At 40.1% G+C, this 22260-nt stretch overlaps 3 protein-coding genes across 6 annotated transcripts; all 3 read left to right on the top strand.

Annotated features, from left to right (window-relative positions):
* Positions 1 to 287: 287 nt before the first annotated feature.
* LOC133138982 (serine/threonine-protein kinase Nek4-like) lies at positions 288 to 8626 on the top strand. 4 transcript variants are annotated; one of them, XM_061258178.1, is made up of 16 exons: positions 288 to 538; positions 928 to 1194; positions 1699 to 1896; positions 1977 to 2084; positions 2571 to 2725; positions 2889 to 3018; positions 3162 to 3653; positions 3768 to 3818; positions 4026 to 4178; positions 4315 to 4485; positions 4891 to 4957; positions 5761 to 5876; positions 6504 to 6598; positions 6911 to 7122; positions 7469 to 7602; positions 7718 to 8626. In XM_061258178.1, the coding sequence occupies exons 1-16, from the start codon at positions 452 to 454 to the stop codon at positions 7826 to 7828; spliced, it is 2547 nt and encodes an 848-aa protein (XP_061114162.1). In that variant the 5' UTR covers positions 288 to 451; the 3' UTR covers positions 7829 to 8626. The 4 variants fall into 4 exon arrangements, with proteins under 4 accessions (XP_061114162.1, XP_061114163.1, XP_061114164.1 ...); XM_061258179.1 differs by having other exon boundaries at positions 6507 to 6598; XM_061258180.1 differs by having other exon boundaries at positions 3162 to 3647.
* A 1412-nt stretch (positions 8627 to 10038) lies between these two features.
* Positions 10039 to 13666, top strand: LOC133139479 (uncharacterized). The gene is made up of 7 exons (XM_061259054.1): positions 10039 to 10142; positions 10705 to 10887; positions 11502 to 11664; positions 11938 to 12101; positions 12371 to 12596; positions 12820 to 12938; positions 13174 to 13666. Exons 2-6 carry the CDS (start codon positions 10717 to 10719, stop codon positions 12927 to 12929), a joined length of 834 nt encoding a protein of 277 aa, XP_061115038.1. The 5' UTR covers positions 10039 to 10142; positions 10705 to 10716; the 3' UTR covers positions 12930 to 12938; positions 13174 to 13666.
* Positions 13667 to 15821: 2155 nt separating this feature from the next.
* LOC133139352 (probable G-protein coupled receptor) lies at positions 15822 to 22169 on the top strand. The gene is made up of 2 exons (XM_061258821.1): positions 15822 to 15933; positions 20198 to 22169. Exon 2 carries the CDS (start codon positions 20301 to 20303, stop codon positions 21585 to 21587), a length of 1287 nt encoding a protein of 428 aa, XP_061114805.1. The 5' UTR covers positions 15822 to 15933; positions 20198 to 20300; the 3' UTR covers positions 21588 to 22169.
* The last annotated feature ends 91 nt before the right edge of the window (positions 22170 to 22260 follow it).

The raw sequence follows: 22260 nt of genomic DNA on the forward strand, positions 1-22260 counted from the left end.
CTTACCATTTTTAAATGGACGTTCATATGTGTGTCAAGAAAGCCATTCAAAGTATAATTTGTCTGTTTTCAAATAAACAGCACTGCTTTATAGATGATTATTCAGTCCAAAATTTAAATAAAATATTGAAAATGAAAAAATTGGGTCACCCCCACATCGGCTACTTCTTTGGTGTCTTATTTTTTATGAATCGCTACTTGCGCCTTTCCGTTCTCTGACCCTAGATGCCGCTGTGTAAATTTAAGAGGGTCTCAGTCTTATACTGGTTGATGGGATCTATGGTGGAATGATACGCGTTGCTTGGTGACAAGGTAGCCGCGGATGATATTATCATGATACTTTTTAAGAGGATGGAGTTGGTGTTTCATGCAACCGCAATAATGTAATTATTTAATGAAGCTGGATAGTTTATAAAACGATAATTCTGGTCTAAATTGCCAAATGAAGAATCATGGAGAGTTACACTTTCATCAAAGTTGTAGGGAAAGGCAGCTACGGAGAGGTGAACCTGGTCAAACACAAAACCGAAGCAAAGCAGGTAAATCCGGTAAACTAAACAATGCCTGCATTGATTCGACATGGTCGCTGTAGTTGCTAAAGCTAGCTAAAGTACCTGTTAGCTCGGTAGCCAGCCGGCAGTCATAGTAGAGTTACATTGTTTAGCTTGTTAACTAGACAGCTAACGCAAGCGAAACGAGTCGATATCGTGGGTATAGATAAGTTAACTTAGCTACTATACTACGTTAACGTTAGTCTAAGTTGTGCCATTTAGCCAATTTAGCCTAACGTCCAGTAGCTTGTAAAGCTGGCATGAAAAACCTCAGGTAACGAGTGCAGTCAGAATAGCCTAACGTTGTTGAATTGGATAACTTCGCTAACGGATTTCCAGTTAGCGAAGTTTTAGTGTGGAATTTTTTCTTATTTCAGTACGTCGTCAAGAAGTTGAATTTGAGGACGTCCTCAAAGAGGGAGCGACGAGCCGCGGAACAAGAAGCTCAGCTTCTATCGCAGCTGCGACATCCGAACATTGTGACATACAGAGAGTCATGGGAGGGAGAAGACTGTCAACTTTATATCGTGATGGGCTTCTGCGAGGGGGGTGACCTCTACCACAGGCTACGGCAACAGAAGGGCGAGCTGCTCCACGAGAGACAGGTGGTGGAGTGGTTTGTCCAAATCGCCATGGCCTTACAGGTACAGTAACTTGACACCATTCTGGATAAGTTCATTGTCAAATGTGTCCTTTAGCAGCAATCCCCAAAGTGTTTGGGAAGCTGGAAGAGTTGTAGTTCATAAATGGTAAATGCCTGCATTTATATAGCGCCTTTATCCAAAGCGCTGTACAATTAATGCTTGTCATTCACCCATCCACACACACTCACACCAATGGCGATTGGCTGCCATGCAAGGCACCAACCAGCTCCCAAAACTTTGGAGATTGAGTGTAGCACAATGATTGCACTGTGATGAGGGCACTGCCATTATAACTACAAATAAGGAATTTGCTGATTTGCTTCAGTAAAATAATTATGGTTGTATCTCTCTCTGGGTAGAAGTGGCTACTACTGTAAATGCATAAATATAATGCAGTACTTCAAGAACATGATTCATTTGTGCTACTTGCAAAATATATTTTTTATGATAAAGTTTAATTGTAAAATGTCTTGTAATGATTATTTTTACTTTTCTGCTTTGTAGTATTTACATGAAAAACACATCTTGCATCGGGATTTGAAAACTCAGAACATCTTTCTGACCAAGACCAACATAATCAAGGTGGGAGACCTCGGAATTGCTCGAGTACTGGAGAACCAAAACGACATGGCCAGCACTCTCATTGGGACCCCTTATTACATGAGCCCAGAACTATTCTCCAACAAACCGTACAACTACAAGGTATTTGCAGAATCTCCACTCTTGTGAGTGCTAGAATCAAGATAAGAATGCAGGTATTCACTGAAACCTTTCTGTTACAGTCAGATGTTTGGGCCCTGGGATGTTGTGTATATGAAATGGCCACACTGAAGCATGCCTTTAATGCAAAGGACATGAACTCCTTGGTGTACCGTATAGTTGGGGGAAAGGTGAGTTTTCAAAAGTTTATCCAGTGGAAGGGTGAGTCATTTGAATGCTCAGGAGTGGGGACAGTCAGAGTATTCTGTATGATTGCATGCTGCATGCATGATCGCTCCCAGGATGCCGATCTGAAGGATAAAGGACCTGACAATAAGATGGTTTTGACCCACCCTCTATTAGCTATTGAAAAGGGCAGTTACATGTCACGATATTAGATTCCTACACTGTAATTGGTTAAACAACGGTTCAGCCAGTGTTATATGTCAGTGATCAAGTTGGTTTGACTTGCGTCCTCTATTTGGAATTCCGGTTACACAAGCATAAGAAGTAGCTGACTATTTTTTTGTTTGTTAGTAAGACATATTCTGGAATGAACTTTTTCACAAATCACTGTTGATCTGGTCAGGCTCATTGTATGGTAATGTTCTGAGCCACGCGTGAGGTTGTGCCGAAACATGACTATTTCCATCATTATTATCCTGTTTGTATCATAGCTCCCTGAGATGCCCAGCAAGTATAACCCCCAGCTCGGCGAGCTCATTAAGAGCATGCTCAGTAAGAAGCCAGAGGAGCGTCCAGAAGTCAAGCATATCCTCCGGCAGCCCTACATCAAACGGCAGATCTCCGTCTTTCTGGAAGCCACAAAGGAGTATGTGTCCATCAGCTCCACATCCCTACTCCCTGCCTATCCTTCTGTGCCCTGACAGAGCTCCCGTGTAGTTCCACAACAGTCAAGCATAGCTTTTCCTGTCAGAGTCTATTGTGAAGACAGCAGTTATTAAAGCAATGTCTTTTTTTTCTGTTTGTACTAGGAAAACGGCAAAATCAAAAAAGAAAGCTCCTTGTAACAGGCCTGGGAGTGCGGCTGCCCCTGAACTGTCAGCAAATTCCAAACCCGAATGCCACCCTCAAGCCCTGGACCTACATAAAAGGGAGAAGATGGTAAGGGATTGGGGGAGGGGGTTATATTCCATCTCCAAACCAAGGGAAAGCAGCACAATGCGTTTTTGGCAGTAAACAAAGAGGCAAGTGTAACCTCATGTTTCCTTCAACTATCTTTGAGCAATGTTCCTGTTCCAACACAGAAGGAAGAACATCAGGTGAAGCATCTGCCCAGCAACAGCAGTAAAGCGCCGGAACCCCAGAACTCCCCACAACCGCCAACCCCAAAACCTCAGCCAACAGAGGAACTAAATAGCCCAGGAGCATCCATAGCTACACTCAGCAACATCGATATCGACATGCAACCCGCCAAGGAGAGGAAACACAATAAGACGAAGCCTGTGTTGTCACCCCAGGCGCAGGAGAAGAGGGCCAGGACAGCACACCCCACCCCTTCTGAGTCTCGTCAGAGGAAACAGGCACTGGATGTGGCCAGCAGTGCCGGAGAGGAGAAGAAACCACCCAGTATCCCAGTGTGGGAGGACCTTCCCTCCCAGCCTGAGCTCACTGCTGTGAGCGATGGGGCTGTGGTGCCCACAGAAGGACAGAATAATCTCACAAATATGGAGGATAGAGATGACACCATTAAACTGCTCCAGGAAGCGGGAGCCTGGAAACAAACCCCGGAGGTGAAGGCAAGGGCAGACGTTTCTCTTTGATTTTGAAAGCTTTTTCTGCATTTATAGATCCGAGATCAGATTTCTTGGTTGTAATTTGTAGTTTGTAATCACTTTCTTTTCTTTCATCAGAACTTGGACTCAACAGAAAAACTCCTTGAACCTTTTGTTCCTCTCATAATGGTAAGGCTTTATGTGTGTCTCCTTGCATATTACTTAGGTCCCAGGTTATTAGATCATTTATTTGTAAAAGTAACTACAGCATGTATTGTGTCCGCAGCACTGAATGTGGCTACGGTTTTGGAATATCTATTCATTGCCATGACCCTGTAAGTTGTTCTTCTTTTGAATGTTGCAAACTGGAAATGATGAATACTTTTTTAATTGAAGGAGCCTGAAAGCCGGGATGCACTCCCCTGTTCTCCAGTGCAGAGCAACCCTCGGCTGCAGCCCCCCTCCTCTGCCTCTGAGCCCTCCCTGTCCCGCCTGCGCAGGCAGAGGAGCAAGGGGACGGTGCAGGAGAACCATAGCAACCAGGCCAGTGTGAGTGCAGAGCAGGAGGTGCCAACACTTGGTCGCTGTTCTTTGCTTGTCATATTTTTGGCATGATTGTTTACTGTTTGGACCTGCGGTCTCCCATGCCAGAGATGTGATCTGAAATGGGAATGTCTTCCTCCAGTTTACAGAAGTCCCTCCCAGGCCTCTGCCATCTCCTCCCAGCGATGTTGTCATGGGGAACGTGAAAAAGAAGGGCCAGGGGGAACGAGCAGGAAAGATCAAGGTTACCGCGTCATCGTCTTCCCAGATCAGCTGCTCTGCCTCTGGGGACAGCGTCATTACAGCAGCACAGGTGAGCCCCACATACTCACTGTGCGACATGCTTCCTCTGATTACCTAGCTGCCATTTTCTATTAGGATGGGAAGGTGGAGGTGACGAGCGGGTACACTGGTATTAGTAGCACTAATTCATCTACGCTAGATTAGTAGAGTGAGTATTGAGATTTTGAGTAATAACTCAGCAGAAAATGTCCTGATTACAATTCATTTATTGAACTGACTGAACCGAAGTGGAATTGAACACAACTAAAGTAATATTCAGGTGTGATATTCCGGAATAGCCATCTGCCCAGCGCCTGCGAAATGTTGTTCATGCATATTGTCCATATTTATTATTATTTAACTGTATCACATACAGCAGTAGATGTACAGATACAGTGTGAGAGTTTAAGTGGAATATGTGGCTGGTTTGTTTCAGAAACGTCCGCTGTCAGCTCGAGAGCGGAGGCGGCTGAAGCAGTCCCAGGAAGAATTCTCCTATCCGGGTAGGAGGGGCTTAGATCCTTGAAGGCCAATGGCCATGAGATTAGATGCTGGCATCTAAAAATATTGTCTTATTGTCCCATTGACTCTTTGCACTTTAATGCTATTTAGAGCTAAAGAAAAATAATATGGTAGTCCCCTTCCCCAAAGGAGGGCTGGAATTGACACCCCAGGTTGATGTTCATGGTATGTTATAAACCAATGACTGTGCAAAACACATAAAAGTGATAATACTACAATGATGGACTTTTGCACAATGTACAATTAATTAAAAATTAATTAAAAACACATCAACTTTACTGCTTTGTTCAGTGCACTCCTTTTATCCTGGTGTTGTATACATCTTTGGGTACGATTGAAAAAAGAATCGGTGAGTATCAGAAGTACACAATAAGGAAAATACAAAACAATTTTTGCATTTATTTGTTTTTCAGAATGAATATGTCTGCTTACTGAGTGACACTACTGTAGGATCAGGGTACAAATGGTGCTCTTTATTTCAAGCATTGAACTATTCTGGACTGTACTTTGAACTATAATGTATATATTTTGAAAGTTAATGGGGTTTATTTAAGACAGGGAGGATTTTTACAAAATTCTATTATTAATTCCAATTTATTGTATTTATTTAATTATTATCTCCAATTTATTTCTACATTTGAATTTGAAGTTAAATTGAAGCTCTTTGAGGTGCAAACTAAAAAGTGCCTATTTCTTTCCACTGAGGCATGAAAAACTGTTGAGAAATGGTTAGTTGAGAAACAAATTCCCAAGCATAGGTGACAGATTCTGCTCCCTTTTAAAGTTCTACCTGCACTGAGGAGAGAATCGTGTGACATCACTGCGGAGAGGAAGGTGTCAGACTCCCAAACTGCCTCAGTCAGATGCTCGGCATCTGATGTCCCAGCCAAAACAACCGTGGTAAATCTGTCTCCTTTCTGCTTGTCTATATAAACCAAGTCACAGTGCAATCTCTCACTTGAGTGTGTGTATTGTGTGTATTGCTGTGGATTATACTGTCTGCACCAGGTGTATTCAGTCTCATCCAAGAAGGGCTGGTGTTGGGTGCAGGTTCTTGTTTTGGCTCAGCACTAAGACAGCTGATTATCAAGGTCTTGCTTAAAGTCAGTTACTTTAATCAGGTGTTGTGAGGTGACCCTTGGGTAAACAAATGTGATGACAGAGAGAGATCAGTGGCAAAAGAAGTTTTAGACATTTTTTAAAGTATTTTCTCACTAGAGTTTCACCACTTGTACAAGTAGTATTCCATGACCCTACAGTAGATGTTTAGGTAGAAGAAAATGGCTTATGTTATTAAACTATCATGTATTTGGTTAAAGTAACAAACTATTTTTGGGGTTCAAGATCTGATGTTTGCTCTTCTGCTACTCCATGAAGCGTCTTTATGACAGTCTTCTGTAAAAAGCACTAAACGAATGAAATGGACTGAATTAAAAACAGGGTCTAAGAATAAATAATGGGGAAAATAAATACTAAATACGTACTTTTTTTAAGTAATGTGTCTATGCGCATCTGCTCCCCCTTCAGCAGCGAGGTGGTTCATCCCGGAGACAGTCAGACGAGGATGACTGCGGCTCATCCACCAGCTCCACGGACCGCTCAGAGGGGGACAGCAAAGAGGGGTGAGTCCAGTAATTACCTGTCCAAGTGCTTTGCTTTTGTCCATTCTAATTAAGTTACATGTCATATCTATAAGTTTTGGAATATGAAATACTCAAGCAGTGAAAATGTGAAATGCAAATGATGAATCCCTGTAAAATCGCATTTAATCATTCAATTTATTTGTCTGATTCTATTTGCCTATGCTGTGCAGTCCTTTCCAACCAGTCAAATAGTCACTGCAAGCGAGCGTACTCTCAGGCTGGTTTATCGCTCAAGCCTTTGTTCCCCATCTCTGACCTCAGGCTCTGGCTTGCGCTGCATTGTAATTTCAGGAAGAGCGAGTCCAGCGAAATGCAGGACCTGGTTCAGCTGATGACGCAGACATTACAAATGGATTCCAGAGAGGTGGTGTGCGAGCCGGATGCCCCGGGGCCTGCAGCCCGAGCTGAGTTCAAACTGAACAGGAGGTACAGGGACACCCTGGTCCTGCACGGCAAGGCCACCGAGCAGCAGGACGGATTCCGCTTCAATGAGTTTCCCTCAGGTCTGTCACGCTACATCGCCCCTTTGTTGACCTACAACATAGCTAGCTGCCCAACCCTGTTCCTGAAGATCTACTGTCCTGTAGGTTTTCACTGCAACCCTAAGAAAAGTGCATTATTCAACAACTAGAGATCTTACTGAGCTGCAAACCTACAGGACCTACAGGATCTCCAGGAACAGAATTGGGCAGCCCTGGCCTAGACTCTTTATTCCAGTTTACTTCATTTGCTTTTGTTGACTGTCAGATACATTTAAATAGAAATTTTCTATGTATACAGCTGAAAAGATTTGGAGAAATGACAAATGGGAGTGAATTATCTTGTCTGTTTGGCCTGTCTTTTCCCCAGATTCTCCCTCTGGCCCTGCAAAGATCAGAAGAGCGATTGAATATTTACGGACTGACGTGGTGAAGGGACTGGGGGTAAAGCTTTTAGACCGAGTGCTGGATATTATGGAAGAAGATGATGAGAAGGCACGAGAGGCAAGTAAACACCACAGTGGCGACGGTGTCAGTAGCATGTTTCTACCCACAATTCACTGTTAACTGTACTGGCACCCTAGTGATTTGTCACCATTTCCTGGCTTATGGGTTCCAGGTGCACCTTCGGGAGCAAATGGGAGAGGACAAGTACAAGGCCTATGCAGTGATGGTGCGGCAGCTGAAATTCTTTGAAGATGTTGCCTTTCGGGAAACAAGTGTCTACTGAGCGCATTCTATCGCATTGGCCAGGACTGTGTCTTATAAACTGTTGTGAATAAAATAGGAAGAACCTCGTGTATAAAACTAGAAAAAGTTAATGCAGAAGTAGCAATATTTACTGTATACTTTTGATGATGTATATATAGTTCATATTGGTTTTTTTTCTACAGTTCAAGGTGTACCTAAAAATATTGTATTGCACAATTAATATGCAAAAGAAAAGTTGAATGGACGCTATGCAATGCGGTCACAATGTGCTCACATTGGCTTTTCAGGCTCTGATGTTAAAGAGCTGTGTTAGCCTCAGTACGAGTGCCTCACTCAGTTTATCACCTTCTGACTAGAAGACACTAGTCTTTCCGGCTGTTTCCTTCACTCACGGCCAGAGTAAATGTCCTTGTCATTGTGACAAAAATGACCCCATAGCTCTGCACAGGTGTAGTCTGGCTAATTTCTCCAAGTTATTATCAGCCAATTACTATTTGCCTCAGTAAGCACTAGTCCCACGTGAATTTGTGTCCTAAAGTCAGTCATTGAAACTGTTTTGGGGCTTTTGTATCGTTTATGTTTGTCGACATTTCACAAGAAAATAGGATTCAAAAGTTGTGCAAAGAAATAGGAGAAATTGTACTTGTTGAAATGCATACATTTCCTTCAATGTATGAAATTTGTTCTAAAATATACAGTATATTTGATGAAACATGACTCATATTATCAGCTGTATGTGTTGATAAATGTTTGTCATTGTTTACGTAACGGAGCATTAATTTGCTTAATAAAATATGCAAGCCTGTAAATCATGCAAGCGACCACATCCAGGTGAGTCATTCAGTGGCGTGTGATGGAAAAACACATTTAAATGTGGGTCACTGCCGAGGGAATGCTCCTTTAGTGAGAAGAATATCCCAGGGCCCATTTTCACTGATCGAGGATCAGTTCTCCCTGGTCCATACCCTGATCCACTCTTAACCTCATTCATTATGAGCTTAAAGGCAAAACTGATCTAAGATCAGCACTCTATCAACTGCTTTATGAATACAGGCCCTGGTGTACAGTAGGTTCCTTAGGTTGTAATGTCAGGCAAAATGCTCTTATGATGTTAAGAAACCATTTTCAGTTAAAAAAAATAAAAATAAAAAAATAAATAAAAACAGCACCCCCATCTAGTTTGGACACCTCTAATTCAAGCTAAAGCACAAATGTACCAATTCATGTTGTAGCACAAATTCAATGTGACTACATGAAATGTTGCTGATATTTTTTTATGTATAAAAGACTTGCATTTTTCTATAAAGTTATATTCACTTAATTGACAAAACTAAGGGGTTAGCGTCTGGATATCATACCAATGTTTCCTCTGAATTACTTAATTTGCACATTAATTTATGTAATCTCACCTGAACTATATTTATTGATACGATGATCAATGCTGAAGGCTGTGCACTTATTTGAGACTTTTAACTGCTTTCATCTTGAAGGGTAACTGGCAGTGGAAATTGACCCAGGGCAATTACTGGACAAAAATCACACACACCCGTCCATCTCTAACAAACCTATATACGTTTGGTTAATATATTTATATATATATATATATATATATATATATATATATATATATATATATATATATATATATATAGTTAAGGCCTACATCAGCCAAACATAAAGTGTGCAAAATACAAGTTAATCATTACTAGGGTCAAATCACAGGGGTCAAAACCCAAATATAGGATTGTGGCGAATGGACAATGCTCTTTGTCAGACTTAAACACTTTCATTCCCGAAGTCACTGGCTCTTATAATTACAGAGACCATGGCAGCAACATATGTTACAGCCTAGCATGTATGGGCTCACTTAGTTTAAATTTCAAGCACGTTAAAATGCACTAAACACTTCAGTTTAGATGGCCGATTTTAAGGTGTGCTATGATGGGAATTAATTGTCAGCTGAAGCTAGTAGCCTACCAATGCAACAGCTACAGAGCATTTAAGAACTTTGTTTATCAACAGACTCAAAAGTCCATTTTAAGCCATTGCCTCGGTATTTCGACGGGAAAAAACATCCAAACCTGCCACTTACAATTAATAATAATAATAATAGGCAATTGCAAGCTGTGCATAAAGCGATAAAGTACTTCAGCATATTAAATTGTTTCAAATAAGATTTTGACTAAGCACCCCGTTTTACAAATGTGGCATGGGACTCTGGCAATAACAACTCAAATGATGCAGCTGCAGCACCACCTACCAGCTGCCCGGAATTCGCATAAACTGCACAAGCAACACAGCGCTTCTTTTCCCCGGTTCCACCATTTGCACAGGTGGGTTCCAATGTCGCTTTAAAAGTTTACATTTTATTCATGGTGATAAGTAGTTAACAAGTATCGCAGCTCGGCGTTATAATGTTAAATCGTAGGTTTCGCGTACGGACAGAGTGGTGATGTAATGTCGTCAGTTGCATAAAATGTGAGAAAATGAAACTGGCTCGGTACTGCAGAATACAGTAGCAATGCAGTACAATGCAGTGCACTAGCGTATTATGAAGTCATCGCTTTTTGTTGCCTCCCTTCGACAGGCTGCATTTTAAGATCGTGACATTATGTTTTCGACACAGAATGCAAACAGACTTTAGTGAAAGCTTGAAAATTCTTAGTCCTTGTTACACATTATTGATAAAACTTAAAGAGGTACGGAGAGTAACGTTAGCCTACTATTTTGAATGCAGTTCTAGCCAGGTTCGAGGTAAAAATCTATATTAGGTGCCAATGAAAACATGCCAAGACGGTGCATCTGTAGACGGTGTTTACAAACAACAATTGGTTACTGGTAATTCTACTTGCAAAATAATAATAATACATAAACGTCGTATGTTTTTATACGCAGTGACGCGAAAAAATGTCACCAAAGAGAAGGGCAGATCCATCCACCACAATAAATGGGAAAAAGATGAAGGAAGAGCCTGAAACGACAGGGAACACGTATTGGTCAAACAAAGAGACATTGAAACCTTCGATGCTACAGAATGACAAGACTACAGTGCACGAGCAGTGCCACCTGCCTCCCGAGGTGAGAATGCTCCAGTGAAGTGTCCGTTATTTCTGCCCAATTGCATATGCATAATTGCATATTTGCGCAAATCAGCGTCCACAATCATGACACATCAACGTGTAGTGGCCTACAGCGTTTGTTCAGAATCATTATAGGCTGCACTCATTTCCTTAAGTGAATAATTAAATGTCATGATAGTTAACAATAGCAAAGTTACTGTCCCATTTTGTATTGGCTGTCACTTTCATTTGAATGAAAACTGATTTAAAAAACGTCACCACACAGAAGAGCGAACATTCTCATAATCACTACTGTATACATATGAAAAGTACGATTTTTAAGCTATAGCTTATACTGCAATTTTGTTCTTATTGCAACATTCAATGCCAATTTTTTCATTAGTATTAACGCTTCATCTGTGTTGACAGATACTCTTTTGTAATAATGAGTGGCCCCTTTAGTGAAATAATATAGTTCGGTAATATACTACCATACATAGTTATATTGCACCGACACTATTGGTGCTGCTTCCAGTCTGTCATCAAGCTTTTGAAGTAATGTTCATATGATGGTCTTTGTTATTTTGGTGAAAAAAGCATAGTGTAATTTTAATCACGTATTATATTTAACAGAATGAGCTTATTGGCTTTGAGGATGAAGAGGAGTTGTCCTACTGTCATGAAATGAGAACAGACACTTTAACCCTTTTGATGAAAATTGAGAAGTTACAAGCTGAACTGAAATATGAAAGACATTGTAGAATGATGGCTGAGAAGGAACTAAAAGAGTGTAAAGGTATTTTTTTAATTTATTTGACAATTATTTTTGGACCAAAATGCATGACTAAGCTAGGTTTCAATTATCCAACAATAACTTTTTATTGCAGCTATAATTTGAGGCACAGTAATTTCTACACCTTGCTCAAGGCTCCAGTAACCTATGTCAGAGATTGAGCCACCATCGTTAAGTATTGAGTCCACCTCTAACTGCACTGCTAACCAATCAAAGTATAAAAATGTATATTACTGGTATATGCATTCCAGTATTCATAATTGTACTATTTTTCAGAGATGAACAACCTGATGGCCCAAATGAGAGACTCAATCTTTGAGCTGAGGTCTGTCCTGGACCATGCCCGACAGGAGACAGAGGACATTCAGACTGAAGAGGGGGACTCTCTTGTTTGTGTTTTGGACGAGGGACTAAGTGAGATACCTGAGCACACCATCGAGGTCATATTCTTATTTCTGCTGCTACTACACAATACCCATATATTGTAAACCATAGCATTGACATCTAAAGTCTACAAGTTAGCACAGCCATCATAAAAAAAACAGAGCTATGCATTGTCACTTGGCGTATAATTACGTCACGACAGCCTACGGTATGAATGACAATATCCACTTTGACCCAGTGTTGCTTGGCCTTCTGCCCAATGCAAAAGTCACCATTATCTGGTTACTGTTTATTAATCTTTTCTGTTTGTCGGTCTGTTGAACAGGAAGATAAGTTCACTGAACTACCCGGAGGGCTGAAAGTTCAGAGCAGTCTATATAATCGAATTTCAGAAACAACGGACTTCAAAAAATACACCTCTGCGCTGTTGATGCTGGTGTTCAATCGAGAAACTTTGGCCACTCATTCACTACAGGGAAGAAAGTCATCCAATTCTAAAGAGGACTTCCAAAAGCCACCACTACCCCCAGAGGCATTGGCAAATATCATTGGTAACCACATCAAGTCTTAAACATAAAACAATTAGGTATCTTTTAGGAAGAAATATATATTTTTGCCCAAAATATTACGCCTTCTAATGTAAAGAAATACGCTCTAAATACTGGGCTTTGAGATGTAAAATGCTTCAGTAAATATCCAACCTTGGCCATATAACAATCAACAAACCTTCAAGAGTTGTATGGGTTATTTTGTAAATAATATTTATTTTTCCAGAGCACGTGAAGATTAAATTTGGTGTAGACTCCAGCTTAATCCGAGCTGCTATCAGGACCAAATTAAACAATGAAGACAAAATGCTAAAGAAGAGACTGCGTCCTTTTTAAAACATACAGGTAAAGTATTTCATTTGAAAATGATCTTGCATTTCCATCCAAAATGTCTGAAAATTAAATTACATTGTGCTAAAAATGCCTGTTCTGTGATAGTACTACTGTAATTCTATGTCTGATCATTTGTAAATGGTAAAAAACCTGCAGGCATACATTTTGTTTTATACTTTTATATATGGCCAGATGGATATTATATTAAATTATATTAAAGATCTTTTTCTTTTTCTTTTTTACCCAGGGTACCCTACATCTAAAGAAGCAGAAACCACCTCTTACTCCAGTAAAGTATATGGGTGTAAATGTTATTGACATGTGTCTGCAAACAATCTAAGATAGATGTACTCTTAATGCCATCAATTAATGTGTTGTGTATCAAACATAACTGTTCATACACATTTAACAATGTCTCTTTGTAAACATAATTTACATTATTCTCAAAGCGTTTTGTGTTGGTGATTGCTTTGGCAATTAGAATAAAGAGACTGATCAGACTTCGTATCAGTTTTGATATGCCACATATGTGCTGAAAAGCAAAGTCCCTTTTCTTTGGGTTTCAGTGGACTTGGAGACTCTGAGTAATGCCTGAGTAATGATTAGGAATGGTTAACAGTTCTGTTGAGGTGTATTCTTCAGCATTAACAGGTTTTCGTAGGATAATTAAAACCTACCCGAGTCATGCATTTTGTATTGTGGTGTATGTAAAAAAGGAGTCAAATAAATGAGAAAATATATTTATAGTTTTTTAATGATCACTATTCGCTTGCCTTCGATATAAGTCTGTTGGTACAGTATATTGTTCTGTCCTAGGATAATGTGAGTACACAATACAAGTACACAATATCACTTCATGTATGCACAGAAGGCCAATTTGCAATTAATAATCTTTACACAACTGTACAATACCATTATCCAAAAGAGTGTTAGGGGAGCAATCTTGAGATGCTGTTATACAGTGAGCTCCAAAATTACTGGAACCCTTAATAAAAATGAAGAACAAAACTGCATATAATAAACATGGATAATACTCTATACTTTTATTTCAATGTTTACTCTCATGTTTCAATGTTTATTATTATTATTATTATTATTATTATTATTATTATTATTATTATTATTGGCACCCCTAACAATTATTTTAAATAAAATTGGTAATACAATTATTATGTAATTTAGTTAATCTCTGTCTAATGGAACTATATTGTGTCATTCCATCACTTCCTGTTTTACTAGAGTACCATCTTTGTCAACCATCAGCATTGGAAAAGCCAAAGAACTGTCAATTCAGAAGACACAGATGGTAATTGACCATCACAAGTTGGGTAATGGGTATAGAAAAATTATGTTTTGCTGTCAGTGATCCAGGGGCACTATTTAAGATCAATGGCACAATTAATTCAACAAAGTACCAAGAAATCTTGGCAGAAAACCTGGTTGCCTCAATCTCCCATGAAAAACCTGGGGTCTGAACTGAAGAGGGGGATATAAATTCCCCCTCTTCATATAAATTCTGCGTGGAGGAATGTTAAAAAAAATCCCCCAAATGTTTTTTCTAACCATATCACAAATTATAGGAGGACTCATGTCTGTCATTGTTGCCAGGGGTGTTTGCACAAAGTGTTAAACCAAGGGTGCCAATTTGTGGAACCTGTTTTTTGGTGAAATCCACTTTTATTTGAAAAATGTAAAACTTTTGTTGATTCCATTGAATCATTAATAAAGCATTTTTGTGCATATTTTTAAATAATTCTGGAGCCCACTGTAGATACTGTATATCTGTGTAGGGAAATATTGTCTGTATAATGGTAAGTGTAAGATTGGTTTGGATAAGGTTGGTATAGGTTTTTCAACCAGCAGATGTCACTGTAAGATCCAAGGTTGCTTCTACTGTTCAAATAATCAGAGAGAACCAAAGCTATTTCATGCAGAGCTGAAGAAAATTAACAGTACCTGTGACCTTTGGAACAAAAGCTTTTGACACAGAAAGCCACTGTAAGTTATCACTGTCAATCGCACACACAAGAATAAATATTTAATATTCTACATTTTAAATACCATAATCTTTTAAACAACATTAAAACCCTTGTCACTGATGAGTTTTAAAGGAAGCAAGGGGATTAAAGTACATATACTGTAATCTCACTGGATATATAAAATACATGCTTTTATGCATTTAGTTGCTGCCACATGATTGGCTGATTAAATATTTGCATTAACAAGCTGGTATACAGGTCTACCTAATAAATTGCTCACTGAGTGTATGTCTTGATGGAACTGGAGCAGCTTACAATATGTTTGTGAGAGTCAGGTTTGTTAGGACCCAGGGGAGGCCAGCTTAAGAGGGACAGAGGACAGAGGAGTGTGTGTGCATTTGAAGAAAAAAAATACAATGTGTGACAGTCACTGCCATACACAGAGAGAGAGAGAGAGAGAGAGAGAGAGAGAGAGAGAGAGAGAGAGAGAGAGAGAGAGAGAGAGAGAGAGAGAGAGAGAGAGAGAGAGAGAGAGAGAGAGAGAGAGAGAGAGAGAGAGAGAGAGAGAGAGAGAGAGAGAGAGAGAGAGAGAGAGAGAGAGAGAGAGAGAGAGAGAGAGAGAGATGGTGCCTGAAAAGTTAGGGGCCAGGGAAGCACCTTCCAACTGATGGGTTTCCAATGGTGACCAGCCAGCATTGCCTCATCAGCCACAGGAGAGAACCTCAGACCTCTGCAGACACAAGTGGCTACTGCAGGAGTGTCTTTACCCAGAGATGTAGGAGCTCTCTTCCATCTCAAGACTAGAGAACTTGGTGGTGCACGTCCAGAAGTCACAGGCAGTTCTGAAGTCACTGGACATCAGTTTGGATCTGTTTCCCTGTTCAGCAAGAGGAAGAGAGAATGACATCTCCACAATAGAAAATACAACTTTGTGCTTGACAGTTTCATGACCTGAGGAGGACATCTGGAAAAAAACCTGGGAAATTGTATTTGGTATTCAACATCTATCACTAGACAGTGAATCTGAGGTGAGGAACACATTTCATTGGCATATTATCCCAAGCCTTCCTCAGAAGGTACAGTATACACACAATAGCTACAATGCTGCTGTTCTACATCTCCTGCATTAAAATGGCATTGTTGCATTAGCATTAAATTAGACTAAATGTACAAACTAATAAGGGAATATATGTATATTTATTGGTATTCAGTGTACATACTGTATACAGTACTATATACTGTGTACTGTATATACTGTATCTATCATTTTTAGATATACAATAGGAATACAATTATAGACGTTCCCATGAGACAGAAATACTGTAGTTACAAAAGAAGTTAAGGTAATATTGCATTCCAACAGTGAAGGTGTGTATTCACTGTAAAATCTATATTTAGCAAGTATTCTGCACAGCAAAAGTTGTACTTCAATAATCTTTATTTTATGAGCAACATGAAAAGTGACTTCAGCACTTTACTTAATTGAAATCAATTTTTACTCTTAGGCCATTCCATTAAAAATTATATTTTTATTCATGCAAAGCAATGGAAAATATTATCAATGTTTTTCTCTTACTAAAATTGGCCAGTATTAAGGAAATACTTTTTGACATATATACAATATAGTAACACATATTCACAAAATATGAAAAACAATTGCAGTGCAAAATGTTCATTTACATATCAACTGCTAACCAAATTAATTCACAATATGACATATAAAATATAAAAACAGGATGGTTAAAGGTTTTTGCAGGATTTGGATTAAAATGGCATTGGGTTGATATTAAATCTCACATGACATGACATCACACAGCACTATATGCATAGATTATACAGGGGCTGTGACCCACATAAACTGAATTTTATCATCACATGAGGGCACTAAACTGTAGAGCTCTGTGATTATCTCACCAGAAAAGTTATTTGAATGCTTCCAAAAAAAAGTTGTTTTGAGTGCTAGGACCCAAAGAACAATAGCTTGGTCACCACGAGCTGTAAATGAGCTGACCCGTACTAGGCTAATGTCTGTTTGTTGCTTATGAAGAAGTAGCTTCATTGGCTTCAACTGGGAAGTTGACCTTCAGGATATCATGCTGAGATTCTTACATTTTCCAATTCCATAATTATACACTGGGCTTTGAATATAGCTTTGTGATCACTGTCCAAAACTGAAATCCTTTACAATTTGATGGCGGAATCAGTTCCCACTAACCTGGCTGCTTTTGTAATATACAACAAGTATTTACAGTGTGGGGGAAGGCCACAGCATTTGGTATTCTCCAAAGAAAGAGATGTGCATGGAATTCATTTCCCCATCAAAAATTAACCTCTGCTGAAGCACAGGAAGGCTCATGCAATGGAAATGAGGGTGCACTTATATAACTTACAAAACATGCCACTGTACTGTACTTCTGCCTGTGGCATCACGCCACATTTTTATTCTCATTAGTAAACATTAGATGTCAAATGCTGTCCACCTGAGAAGATTATGGAAACAAAATATCAGCAGAGAGCACATGGAAATAGGCAATGACCAAAAACATGCAATCGCAGAATTTATGGAAATGAATGGGAGATATTGTCTCAACAGTGCTTCAAAAAAGAATACTGGGTTATTTTCAGTTAAATGCAAAATAATTGGGGCTGTGACACAATTTGTGTTGTTTTGGCACTATAGTCCCGCACATTGGATCAAATAAAACAATGAACATGGGGTCAAGTATAGACAGTCAGTTTTAATTATCGGGTTATTTACACCCACATCAAAATACAACATACTAAGTGTTTGGATGCATTTAAGATCAACTGGATATTAAACAGTAGGTCCAACAACACATTATGAATTGAGTTCATTTTAATACGGCCAGACAAATCATGATTTTGGATTTTCTTTGGTCTTAATCAAAATAATGCAAACTGAATGGTTGGGGGATCCACAGAGATGATTGGGGAAAGAGGATTCCAGTTGCTGCCCCCCACCTCAGATTGATTGGCTGCCTGCAATGTGCCTGCACCATCTGTGTAATTGGTTCAGTCCTCTGGCATAATGACTATGCTGATTAGTTGTTGGACTGCAGGATGCAGCATCTGTTTCAGAGGGCTTGCATGCTACAGTGTGCTTCCCTGAGTGGGTGGAGTATGTATATGCAATAGGACAGACATACACATTGAGAGAAATGTAAGAACATGACGTGCAGTTACAAAAATATGATATTCTAAGGTACAAATAAATACAGTTCTGTCATTTAGTTTTTTATTGCCAATATCAGGGTTTAGATATTCCACAGAGTCACTGAGTACTAATAATAATAAAAAAAGAAGACCCACAATTCAAAGATAAAATACAAGATAAAAATACATACAAGATTTTTTTTTTTTTTTTACATAGCTCTGTCGTTCGGGTTATCATTGGTTATCGACAAACCACAAACCAACCACACCAAAAATCGCTAAAACAGGACCCCAGATTGACCAAGTTTTTCATATTTTTCCTAAAAACAAAAGAAACAAACAATTTACAGAAGAACTGTAGGAGCGTTAACAGTGAACAGGGATTGTTTCTCGTACAGTTTTGACTCATGGACTTTATGAACTCAATCCATCTCATCCAACCGTCCATGAATTTGTCCTGTTTGATTCTGAGGGTATATGTCAATTTCTCCATAACAATGATTTGGTGGGTTACCCCAATCCTCAACCCTAGGAGCTTCTGGGTTTTATCATTTGGGTGTAAGGTAAGTTTCTTGCTTGCAGCTAAAATAATGTCCTATCATCAAAGAAGTCTCTAACAATCAAAAATACCACTGAAATGTTACCCAAGTATATCACATACAATCTATGAAGAATCCCAGGTCCAAACACCTCAAAAGTTTCACGTATCTGTTGCCAATATTGGGTTCAAATGGGGCTATCCCAGAAAATATCAAAGTGGTCTTACATGTGTCCCATGCTGCCTCCAAAATTCAGATTCAATGGTTCTATTTGTTGACTGCAGTGCTATGATAAAAAAAGAATAGTTCTGCTCTTCCAGCAAAACTCTCGCTCCAGGAAAGAGAACTAGTTTATTTCCACTGTATTCCACTGTTGCCATTATGTTACATACCCCTACAGAAAGTTCAAAGCCTCCCTCCCTTTCTGACTTTTCTTTAAAGCATTTAATTTGTGAGAGACTATTATTATATTATACACTCAGTGAGCACTTTATTAGGCAGAGCTGTAAACCAGCTTGCTAATGCAAATATTTAATCAGCCAATCAAGTGGCAGCAACTAAATGCATAAAAGCATGCAGACATAGTCAAGAGATTCAGCTGTTTTTCAGACAAAATGTCCGAATGGGGAAGAAATGTGATCGTTTTTTGTTATTGGTGCCAGACAGGGTGATTTGAGTACCTCAGGAACTGCTGATCTCCTGGAATTTTCATGCACAACAGTCTCTAGAGTTTGCAGAGAATGGTGCTAAAAACAAATAAATATCCAGTGAGCAGCAGTTCGGTTTTGTTATGAGAGAGGTCAGAGGAAACAAGCCAGACTGGTCAAAACTGACAGGAAGGTGATAGTAACCTAATAAAGTGCTCATTTAGTGTATATCTTGCTGTATTTTGCCTCTTGGCCAGGTCATTATTGCACATGAGAATCTCAATTAACCTGCCTGGTTAAAGAATGGCTAAATAAAATCAATAATATGATTGACTCTAAATTTCTATTTTATGAAAAGGTTTTAAAAGGAAGTCCCTATTTTGTTTATGAGACATCTCTCACTGATAATGTAAGGTCAGAAAAGCATGAACATGTCTGAGATGATTTAGATGGTGCCAAGAGTCAGCCTTATTTCCTCCTGCAGCAGTCATAAATCTTTAAAGGCCGATGCAACAACAGAAAAATGAATATACTATGAGAAGTGGGTGGTATAAATGGGATAATGGATAACTTTGAGGAAACATGTTTCTAAGTGAAAGAAAAATGTTGAGTACTAATAAGTGTCACTGTGCAGTTTTTGGGTCTTCATTTTATAACAGTAATCTGAGAGCATCGACCATATTTGTTTTTCTTTTTATAATTTCTCAATCACTAAGACTAAATGTTTAGCCTTGAGCCAGGAAAAATAATTATTTGAGTCTCAAGTTGTATGCATTAATAATGGTTTATGCTGTAGTTAATTGCTTTTGGCTCTTTAACATACAGGCATTAATCTGAATTGTTTGTAAAGATATTTAAAGAACAAAGAACATGCTAATAGATATTTGAAATAATTATGCTCTAAAAGAAAAAAACATCTCTTTTATCAACAGGAATATATTAAGTGTGATGCCTGACATCCTAAAAGAGAAATTCCTTGGACTTCACAGAAAAATAATGGGGGAATTGTTAGCTCTTGAACCTTCACTGTGAATTATGGAAGAGTCTGTTCCAACGTTAATCACAAACTGCACAGCACTGAATGATGCATCTAGTCTCTGGGAGCCTATGCCTTCAGCTCCCAGCATGCAGCTGGGCATTCTGCCCAGTGCCCAGTCACGTCTCAAGGACCTAGTGGGGATGTTTTTCATGGTGACACTGAACTTTGTGGCTCTCCTGGCCAACACTGCTGTGCTGGTGGTGATCGTAAAAGCGCCGCATCTGAGGAAGTTTGCGTTCGTTGGCCACCTGTGTGTGGTGGACCTGCTTTGTGCCGTGCTGCTGATGCCCCTGGGGATCGTGACCAGCTCGCCATACTTTGGCACGGTGGCATTCACTGTACTGGAGTGCCAGGTCTACATCTTCCTCAATGTGTTCCTCATCTGCTCCTCCATCCTCACCATCACTGCCATCAGCATTGAGAGGTACTACTACATCGTGCACCCCATGAGGTACGAGGTCAAAATGACCTACAGACTGGCAGTTGCTGTGATGGTCTTCATATGGTTCAAGTCCGTTTCACTAGCCCTGGTCACCTTGTTTGGCTGGCCAGCCTATGGGAACAAGAGCTCCATTAGTGCAGCCCACTGCTCCCTGCATTGGAGTCACAGTGACTACAGGAAGGTCTTTGCCATTGTGTTCACCGTGATGTGTTTCTGCCTGCCGGCGTTGGTGATCTTCACCGTGTACTGCCGGGTCTACAGGGTGGCCCGCATGGCTGCACGCCAACAAGCCCCCCTCCCTGCCTGGGCCTCCAAACCCAAGCGGCGTTCAGACTCCATCAACAGCCAGACTACCATCATCACCACCACCAGGAACGTGCCCCAGCGGCCCTACCCGGAGAGGATCTTTGGGGGAGGCAAGGCGGCACTCACCCTGGTGGTGATTGTGGGCCAGTTCCTGCTCTGCTGGCTGCCTTACTTCACCTTCCACCTGCACTTATCCCTGAACTCCTCCTTACGCAGCCCTGAGGATGTGGAGGGTACAGTTACCTGGCTGGCCTACTCCTCCTTCACTGTGAATCCTTTCTTCTATGGGCTCCTGAACCGGCAGATCAGGGAGGAGCTGTGTAAACTACGGCGGTGCTACAGGGCTCGGTCTGTGGACCCGGCAGCTTCCAGCCACGAGGGCTCAGCCCAGGAGAACTTCCTCCAGTTCCTGCAGAGGTCCAGCTGCACAGCTGAGACCCGGTCCAGCTGCCTCAACTCCAGTCCCCGGAACACACTGGATCCTAGCACCCCGAGTTTCAGAATCCCTGGGCAGATCCCAGAGGAATTCTGCTGAAATTCCAGGTCAGGTGGCACTGACCATGTCTGCACTATTGAGGCTGGTTCCGCTCCCTGCTGCTAGGATGCTGCAGTGTTACACCTGAAGAAAAAATCCAGGTGACATTTTTGAAGTGCCCTGAACACTGACAGATTCAGTGTTCCAAAACTTCATCCCAAAAAAAACATGAATATCCATTCAAGTAACAATGCCATGTTTTCAAAAGGTTGACCTCTCTGCTAGGCCTTACATATTTTGTACAAATAACACTAATGAATCATTCATTTGGATGGTTGTTGGCCTGCAGTTTGGTTCAGACTGTTCTCTGTATTATTTGTATTTGTACTTAATGGATAGGTCATAGGTTCATTTGAATCTACAGTGGTGTGCAAAAATGTGGTGCACCCCTGGTAAAAAAACCTTTTAGAATTAATGTCTAAGCGAAGTAACCTGACCTCTAAATGGTATAACATTAAACATGACACATTTCTTCAAATTTAGAAGCAAGATTTAAAAGTTTAAAAGTAAAAAATGTTTTAAGTAAAAAGGCCCTGTGCAAAAGTTTGGGAACCCTGTCAGTTAGTACTTTGTAACTCCTCCTTGAGCTATAACATCTTGTAAAAGCTTCTTGTAGCCAGCTAAGAGTCATTCAATTCTCGCAGAACACCTCTAACTAAGAAACATTCTTCAG

The sequence above is a fragment of the Conger conger genome, chromosome 10 (assembly GCF_963514075.1).
Source record: "Conger conger chromosome 10, fConCon1.1, whole genome shotgun sequence".
Taxonomy (NCBI): domain Eukaryota; kingdom Metazoa; phylum Chordata; class Actinopteri; order Anguilliformes; family Congridae; genus Conger; species Conger conger.

Excerpts from the sequence above, each read along its gene's own strand:
- LOC133138982 (XM_061258178.1), top strand. The coding sequence starts at position 452 with ATGGAGAGTTACACTTTCATCAAAGTTGTAGGGAAAGGCAGCTACGGA. Across the intron at positions 3,819-4,025 it reads CTTTTGTTCCTCTCATAATG|GAGCCTGAAAGCCGGGATGC; the intron begins GTAAGGCTTTAT and ends TTTTAATTGAAG. Across the intron at positions 7,123-7,468 it reads CTTCAATGAGTTTCCCTCAG|ATTCTCCCTCTGGCCCTGCA; the intron begins GTCTGTCACGCT and ends TCTTTTCCCCAG.
- LOC133139479 (XM_061259054.1), top strand. The coding sequence starts at position 10,717 with ATGTCACCAAAGAGAAGGGCAGATCCATCCACCACAATAAATGGGAAA. Across the intron at positions 10,888-11,501 it reads AGTGCCACCTGCCTCCCGAG|AATGAGCTTATTGGCTTTGA; the intron begins GTGAGAATGCTC and ends TATATTTAACAG. Across the intron at positions 11,665-11,937 it reads GGAACTAAAAGAGTGTAAAG|AGATGAACAACCTGATGGCC; the intron begins GTATTTTTTTAA and ends ACTATTTTTCAG.
- LOC133139352 (XM_061258821.1), top strand. The coding sequence starts at position 20,301 with ATGGAAGAGTCTGTTCCAACGTTAATCACAAACTGCACAGCACTGAAT.